The sequence below is a fragment of the Macadamia integrifolia genome, chromosome 11 (assembly GCF_013358625.1).
Source record: "Macadamia integrifolia cultivar HAES 741 chromosome 11, SCU_Mint_v3, whole genome shotgun sequence".
Taxonomy (NCBI): Eukaryota; Viridiplantae; Streptophyta; class Magnoliopsida; order Proteales; family Proteaceae; genus Macadamia; species Macadamia integrifolia.
The window spans coordinates 22,933,824-22,942,489 of NC_056567.1; the positions used below are offsets into that span (position 1 = coordinate 22,933,824).

General features: G+C 38.5%; 1 protein-coding gene and 1 long non-coding RNA gene across 2 annotated transcripts; one reads left to right on the forward strand and one right to left on the reverse strand.

Annotated features, from left to right (window-relative positions):
* Positions 1 to 337: 337 nt before the first annotated feature.
* On the reverse strand, positions 338 to 1,738 carry LOC122094326. The gene is made up of 2 exons (XR_006144721.1): positions 479 to 1,738; positions 338 to 388 (listed from the first exon to the last, which is right to left on the reverse strand). It is a non-coding gene; the product is annotated as an uncharacterized LOC122094326 (long non-coding RNA).
* A 3,889-nt stretch (positions 1,739 to 5,627) lies between these two features.
* Positions 5,628 to 8,666, forward strand: LOC122093380 (ferredoxin--NADP reductase, leaf isozyme, chloroplastic-like). Its single transcript, XM_042663713.1, has 9 exons — positions 5,628 to 5,890; positions 6,010 to 6,244; positions 6,379 to 6,512; positions 6,785 to 6,863; positions 6,945 to 7,036; positions 7,131 to 7,208; positions 7,825 to 7,887; positions 8,010 to 8,244; positions 8,359 to 8,666. The coding sequence occupies exons 1-9, from the start codon at positions 5,786 to 5,788 to the stop codon at positions 8,424 to 8,426; spliced, it is 1,089 nt and encodes a 362-aa protein (XP_042519647.1). The 5' UTR covers positions 5,628 to 5,785; the 3' UTR covers positions 8,427 to 8,666.

The following is an 8,666-nucleotide window of genomic DNA, read 5'->3' on the forward strand; positions in this document are numbered from 1 at the left end:
CAACTTGCAAACTGAATTTAATTGATGGAGGCTTCAAGTTGTCTTCAACTTTGAAGGCCTTTTGGTGTAATCTTGTTGAATGTAATTTAATTGATCTTGTCGTCAAGCTCTGAATGTCCATGGTAAGTATTTGTCCTTCAGATCTTCTTTCATCTCCTCCCACATAGTGGTTACTCTACCACGTCATTCAAGGTCCCTCTCGTAGGTCCTCCACCACTCACATGCTAAACCAACTACCTTCGTTCAAGCAAGTTTAACATTCCTTGTCTCAAATAATTTAAAACAATCATAAAACACATGTGGGTCGTGTTGGCCAATGTATTCCTTCAGTTCAAGCTTGACCTTCTATGAGTGTAGCGTACGAATCCTTGTTCAAATAGGACTCAAACTATCCAAGATCAGAATCTGAAATTTATTACAGATTCGGATAGAGAAAAAATTCAATTGCAGGATATGAGAACAGATTAGAAATCAGTACCATGAGTCTATTGAGATCAAGCAATCCTAGTAACAATAGGATTACTGCAAATAGCCATTGGATTCTGAAATTGAAATCAGCAATGATAGAAGACACTGTCAATTATCAGATACTGAAATCAGAACTCGAATCAAGAAGTAATTCACCTTCAAACAGCAATTAACAGTGAGTAATTTGAAGGTGTCGACTAGCACTTTAATTCCTGGACAATGATGGCCTCCCTTTACAAACTTATATAGAAAACTCACAAATAAACTCCTACACTAAAATGGAAAGGCCTAACCCAATCTTTAACAGATAAAAGTAACAAAAACTGACTAAGAAACTGAAATAATAAAGGAAAGTGACTTAAAATAGGACTGGACTTATAGGATCCCAATCCAGACTAATTAAAACACTTAATAACAAGTACAATAAAGAAATAAATACTCTAATTTAACTAATCTTGTATAACTAGCTTCTACCCACATTATAGCTAGTAAAGTGGCCCATTACAATGAAAACACATGGGATCAAAGGTCCAACACATACATAACCAACCCAAAGATTATTTCTAATAAAACATGCACACTTAGGTGATTTAATTGCATCATTCTGTCTGTTCCATACAAGACTGATCAGTTTTCCAAGTAGGCTAGCATTTGTCCTTGTCCATAAGCCAGCCAAAAATAACATTCTTATAGGTAATCAAGTTAAATACCCATGATAGCCCAACAAATAGTCACTTTTGTGGTCAGAACACATTAATGAATTGATTTTGGGCACAGAATAAGTGGAATCTGTGAGCTTCATTAGATGATGCTTCAATATACAAAACATAGATCATCAGGCCAGATATATTTATCTACAGTTCCCCAGATCCCCTCACAATGGTGGGTCATTTGCTGGTTACATGTAAAAAAAGATAATAAATCACACAGTTACTAGTCAAGCTATGTGGTCTGATATACGTAGCTTAGAAAATGATACCGGTAGTGGGAGAGCCTATGGCACAACGGTTAAGTTGCACCATTGCAACATGTTGTCTACAGGTTCAAAACTTGGAAACAGCCCCTCTAACAAAGCATGGGGTAAGGCTGCGTACATTTGCCCCTCCCAAACCTTACAGTAGCGAGAGTCTCGTGCACTGGGTTGCTCTTTTAGAAAATGATGCCAGTGCAATTGTCTTCACTTGTAAGTTTTAAAGCCTTAGATCCTTGGGAAGTTTCAACTATTCTGAAAAAGTAAGCAATAATACCTTGTAAACCGCCATTGGGAAACTTGGACCTAATTTTATTCCCCTCCACACTCCCTCCCCCACCCCCACCCCCACCCCCACCCATACCCACACCAAAAAGCAAGAAGAAGAGAGGACATGGTGATATCAAATAAGAAAATGACAGAGGGAAAGAAGAAAAAAAACCGGAGAACGTATTAAAAAGAGATTAAGGCTGCGTTTGGTATGCATTCTAAGTGGAGAAACGCATTCTGGAATGGCAAAAATGTCATTTGGTATGGCTTCCCATTCTTAAAAAATGGAACACACCTAAGATGAGGCCCATTCTGGAACGGGATTTTTCATCCATTCTGCATTTACATTCCAAGGGTGAGATCACAACATCCTGTAAGCAATGTCGGGCAACTTTGAAAAACGCCAGCACAAAGTTAAAATACTATATGAATAATCTGATCTCATCGCGTCTCGCCCTCTATGCTTCTCCAGCAGCCTTCCTGCAACTCCCCCACCTCCTACCATAACTCTCTTCTTCTGAGTCCAATTCTGGAATTCCCCTTACAATCGTACCACAGCTCGCCCCCTTTCTCTCCAGTGAACCTGAGTATCGCTCACCATCATCTGCTTAACAACATTTGTTACTGCCACCACCAATTTCAATGACCTTGATGGAATAAGGGTTTTGATAATGGAGGTGGAAGAGATGATCAACTGGGAAGGAAGTTCGTCTTGTGGGGAGGCCACAACAAATAGATAACAGAAGAGAAGCCAAATGTCTCTTAACTTGAAGAGTTGTGCTTGTGAACAAAGAGCATATTCTTTTCCCCATCAACTTCACTTCTTCAAGTCCATAGGGGAGCTCAAATCCTGGGATGCTTGGTGTGGACATCTGAGCTTCAGCCTTGTACTGGACTGGACCCCCGTTCTGGAAATAATTTTGGTTTTTTTTTTTTTTCTTTTCAGAAAAAGGGGTTGTTGGTTATTTGGATCAGCTCACTGTTTTGTTCTTTCTCCCTATATTTTCTCTCTTTAGATGCAGGTATTGATTGATAAATGTCAGTGCAAATCCTCTTCCGTTGGGGCTTACTCATGAGCAAATCCTCAGGTTACATGGGAGTTGTTTGATGAAATGCTGAAATGCATTCTAAAATCAAGAATGCACTTTAGCCAATATGAGTCCAAACAGTGTTCTCATTCTTAGTCAAGAATGTATTCTGCAATCTGAGAATGGGAATGTGCGTTCCCATTTTGAGAATGCATACCAAACAACCTAAATATCTTCATACATAACAGCAGAGAAAATAGCCAAAGGGACTCATACGATGAAAATAGCAATAGAAATAGTTCTAGGCAATCGTGGATTAAGTAGCCTTTTAACTCTAAAGCCTAAAGCTGTGGAAGGTTCTGCATGTAAAACTTCAAATGGTAAATTTTCTTAGCGCTAGCAAGCAATACTAGTAAAGTTCTCTCACCATTGTCAAGTAATATCTATACCCAAAATAAAATAAAAACCATTTCCTACACAAGTTAGTTACTCTTTTGGTTTTCTTCCATTAAAAGCTTTTGCTATTCAAGAATTTGCTCTGCCTTGAAACCTAATATATTTCAATAATCTAAAACAAATTGTACAAGAAAATGCAAGGGCTTAGAAGTTCAAACTCCATATATACCTCAAAATTTGGGGGAGAACAAAGATGGTTAGATAAACCCTAACTTACGCTCACTAACAACACAAAATCACACAATTATGAAAAATTGACAAACAAAGCTACCAATCCACTTTCACATTCAGAGAGAAGGAGACTAACTTGTTTATTGGCACAAGAAAACGAATTCAAATATCAAATGGAAGATGAATGAAACAGAAAGCAGTACTGTGTCTTCTTCGGGCTTGACTTCGATCTCGAAGGGAGTACCCTTCAAAGTATTCACATTGATCTTCATCTTCGATTTTGTCCCATACAGCTGACCCTAGAATGCAAGAACTCTGGTTTTCAGTCGCATGCAGATTATATGAATCACGAGAACTCTCTCGCGGACTATTGTGAACGGGAGCGACGTGTCGAGTCGAGCATCGGAAATTTACGAAGGTATTTTATTCGGCTAAATCGGCAGAAAAATTTGCCAAGGTATATTCCGGGAAATTGTTGGTTCATTGCTCCCCATGAAAATTTTTTCAGATTTTAAGTAAAATTTATTTGAAGGGTTCTCTGTTCGGAAGAGCGTGGGAACCGAACGAAGCCAAGGATAAAAGAGCTTGCATGGTAACCACAACTAAAAATTTAGGGCGTTTGATATTGTTTCTGTCGTTTTTGTTTCAAGAAACGGTCAAAACATAAATTTTCGTTTCTAGAAATAGAAATGAAATTAAAGGTATTTGATAAGTCATGTTTTTATAAGTCGATCATAACCAATGAAAAAATGACCACAAGTCGTTTTCAGAAACGATAACTTGTTTCGTCTGAGTCGTTTCTTAAACCATAAATAAATAAAAATTTATATTTCTATTTCTGAAAATAAGTGAAACGAAACAGTTTTATCAAACGCTTTTTACTCCGTTTCTGCTGTTTCTGGAAACAGAAACGCGTTTCTTGAAACGTTATCAAACGGGCCCTTAGAGTCGAACAGCCCAAGGCTTAAAAACATGGATTTCCACAAAAAAAAAAAATAAAGGGCTTATAAGATGGATTGCTAGAAAATGATGTGTTGATGTATGGTGTATACATTTTGTTGGGTAATAATGTATAGGGTGAAAGAATTATGTCTTCTCAGGGTAGAAAACACCAGTGTGTGGGATTAATGAAAGGACGTGTGTTAGTATTTTTAGCATCCTGACCCTGACGTGATGGGACAGTGTCATCTTTTTGTGCACCTTATCTATTGGTGTTTCATATTTCATAGACGATATTCTTTTTTTACCCTCATGTATAATTTATACTTTGATTTTAAATAAATAAAAAAAAAAAGTATACATTGACATTGCCTTCCCTAATAGCTTGAGATTTTTTAGGTAAAATAGTAACAAACATGGTAATCAAATAATAAATCGGCTACTATAGTTATGCAAGGTTTGATCTGACAATCTGATGGGATGATTGATCCAATTTAGTTGGGATAAGAAAAGTTATAATTGAGTCTACACTTATTAAGCTACCTCCATTTTGATCTAAACCTTCAATGGTGAATCATTTGGGGATTGGAAGGGGGGACCGGACCCATGCACTTTCTCGCTGATACTTTGTGGGGTTTACAAAAGAATTGACAATAGTGTCTCTTTTTTTTTTTTTTGGGAAAGTTTTCTGTCTAGGAGCGGCCACTGCGCTATAGACATAGGGGGCTTGAAATGATCACCATGTCCCCTGGGTTTACGCACCCTTATGTCTAGGCACAAAGGGGCACTCATGGAGAGAAAACACTAGCCTTTTTTTGTTTTTGTAAGAAGATTGCTACCTGGTTTCATGCCCTACACACAGACATTGGGTGATGAAATTACCACCTTGCCCCTGGTTGGATGCTTGTGCACTTTTCCTAATAAGTCCTCACGAGGCACAATAGTCCATGCGACCAAGTAGCATCCACAGCCCCCCCCCCCACCACCACTTTTTTTTTTTGGGGGGGTGGGGGGTTGTTTAATTTCATGTATATAATTATTAATGAGTCAATGATAGTGGATGGAGATAAGGTAATCACGGAAAAGGGTGCGGTGTCTAAGCTTGCATGGACTGGGCCCCCATCTCGTATTGCATTTCACATTCCGGATGTGGTCAACTAATTTAACGGTCCATATTGCGTTAGGAACCGTTAGTTACCCGCCAATCTCATTCGTAAACCTCTTCTGTGTTTGTGAATCGCAGGGATACGCACTCACAGAGCAATGAGGGTCGAGGCACTATTAGGTTCATCCATAGACTTATCCTCAAAATAATCTGAAGCTCTCCAAGAGTCCAACCATAACCACCACCACAACTCGTTGGCCATAAAATCTCCTCCACCCAATTTATAATCCTCCAAATCCTGCCCTCTTTCTCTCTCCCTTTTCTTCTTATTTCTCTTACTCCTCTCACTTCCATCTCGTGTTTTTCTTCACCAAAACAATGGCTGCTGCACTCACTGCTGCAGTCTCTCTCCCATCCTCCAAGTCGTCTTCTCTTTCCACCAGAACCTCTATTACCCCCTTGGAAAGAATCAGCTTCAACAAGGTAAAACGCTCTAAACTTGAACAGCATTAACGATCACGATCAAAATCAAGAACATCTTTCCTTTTTTAACTTGGGTTATTTTCTTATTGGAATTTGATGATCTGGTTTTGGTTCTGCAGAGCAGCTTATACTCCAGGAATGTCTCTGTTGGTGGGACAGTAGCTCCTATCAGAGCCCAGGTAACCACAGAAGCCCCTGCTAAGGTAGAGAAGGTCTCCAAGAAAAATGAGGAAGGTGTGGTGGTTAACAAATTCAAGCCCAAGAACCCTTACATTGGCAAATGCCTTCTTAACACCATGATTACAGCTGACGACGCTCCTGGGGAAACTTGGCATATGGTCTTCACCACCGAGGGTATGGCTTCTTCTTATTATCTGTTCGTTATCCTTTATTCTCTAAGTTGATGTAATTGTTGAATTTTGAATTTTTCTTTTTCTGGGCCATTCTTCTTTTCCCCCTTTATTCATTGTTTGGTTGGATGATTACAGGGCAGATCCCATACAGAGAAGGTCAGTCTGTTGGGGTTATTGCGGATGGTCTTGACATGAATGGGAAACCCCACAAACTGAGGTTGTACTCAATTGCCAGCAGTGCCCTTGGGGACTTTGGAGACTCCAAGACCGTATGCCTCTGTTCATAAATTTTCTACATTTAATCTTCATGAACCTCTTATAATTTATATAATTAGAGTTAAAACTCAATATGATCTGGGTATTAAAGATCCCTATCTTCTTGTTTAGTTCTTAGCTCTGTTCTATACATTTCAACACACCTGAAAATGTCATTTTGATTGCTTGATGGCAGAATCTGAACTTATTTTAACTTATCTGTGCAATGTGGATCATTCTAGTTTCCCCTCATTGAATTGGATTTCGCATTTCCATTTCTCTACAGGTTTCTCTGTGTGTGAAGAGGCTTGTTTACACAAATGACCAAGGGGAACTAGTAAAGGGAGTCTGCTCAAACTTCCTTTGTAAGAAATCTTTTATACACTTTGAGGATAATTTTTGTTCTTGTTGTTGCGTTATAGTTGGACTAATCATTTCACATTTAGGTGACTTGAAACCTGGAGCTGATGTGAAGCTAACCGGACCTGTTGGGAAAGAGATGCTTATGCCCAAAGATCCTAATGCCACCATATTAATGGTAGGTTGTTACCACTGTCATCTAACTGTAGTTGTCTTGTGTGTTTTGTTTGCATGTTTTTATGCATAATACATGATGGATTCCTACATTGCAGCTGGCCACTGGAACTGGAATTGCTCCTTTCAGATCATTCTTGTGGAAAATGTTCTTTGAGAAGCATGAAGACTATGAGGTAGATGAGATATCCATAGAGTAGGATGGAATGACCATAAGCCTTGGCTTCAATTTTTCCACGGTCATGAAAATTATATTTATCTTTAAGAACAGTGTAGCTTTTTTCATTAAGATGCATATGGAACCATGAAGATTCTTCTGACCAGTGCTGAACCTTATACTCAAAACAAAACACACAAAAAAAAAGTGCTGACTTCATATTTGAGATTACAAACTGTGCTTTTGTTTGATCATATATAGAAAAATGTTTACGGTGGAGAAAATATGTTGAGTTATGTTCTTGAGAGACCATTTTGGGCAGGCTTTTGCTTTGCCTGCGGCAGTCTGCATTGGGTGCAGACCAGATTTGGTTGTGCAATGGTACCTACAGAGATGGTTCAGTAATTGATGCCTTGGGATTTTGGGCTAATAATTTTCTAGTCTTTTGAGTAAAATTCTCCTTTTCTTCTATTCAACCAACTGTCCATAGAGGTTTTGAAGTACCTTTGCCCCCTTTTCATATTCATTCTTTTGTTCCTTTGGCAGAGTTGTATATAAGTCAAGGATAATTGCTTTACCATTCCATCAATTAGTTATCACTAAAAAAGTGAATTGATCTGTGACATGTTTTGCAGTTCAAGGGTTTGGCTTGGCTCTTCTTTGGTGTTCCCACAAGTAGTTCATTGCTTTACAAGGAGGTGAGCTGGATTGAATTCAAGATTACATACCTTCTATTTTATATTATAGACATCCTAGTTCAATTTATTCTAGTTTGTGGAAATATGTAGTAAATCCTTTCTGTATATGTTGCATGTGACAGGAATTTGAGAAAATGAAGGAGAAAGCACCAGACAACTTTAGGGTTGACTATGCTATAAGCAGAGAGCAAACGAATGAGGAGGGTGAAAAGATGTACATCCAAACACGAATGGCCCAGTATGCTGAGGAATTATGGGAGTTACTCAAGAAAGACAACACCTTCACATACATGTGTGGGTTGAAGGGAATGGAGAAGGGAATTGATGACATAATGGTGTCTTTGGCTGCTAAAGATGGTAAGTGATAGATGTGCTAAATGTGGTATAAAAGACTGATTGCTAGATATGTTATAAAAGATTGATTTTACTCTTCCCTTTACACTCCTAATTTCTGGGCTGATACATCTACAGGCATTGATTGGAATGAGTACAAAAGAACCTTGAAGAAGGCAGGGCAGTGGAATGTGGAAGTCTATTGATGCTTCTTCTTTACAAGAGTGTTCCTGACAAAAGAAACCACCCTCCACAATTTCTTCTTCACCGTGTAGATATGTACCTTTTTCAATTTCTGTTAATTTTGTTCATAAAGCAGCTGTATTATTGGCCTCTGCAAAAAGTTTTACCCAAAGAGGGATCATGGATCATATTTTATAGAGTGAACCAACTTCAACCTCTTGTAAGCATTCTCAACTCATGTTAATATTAGTCCCATTTATCCA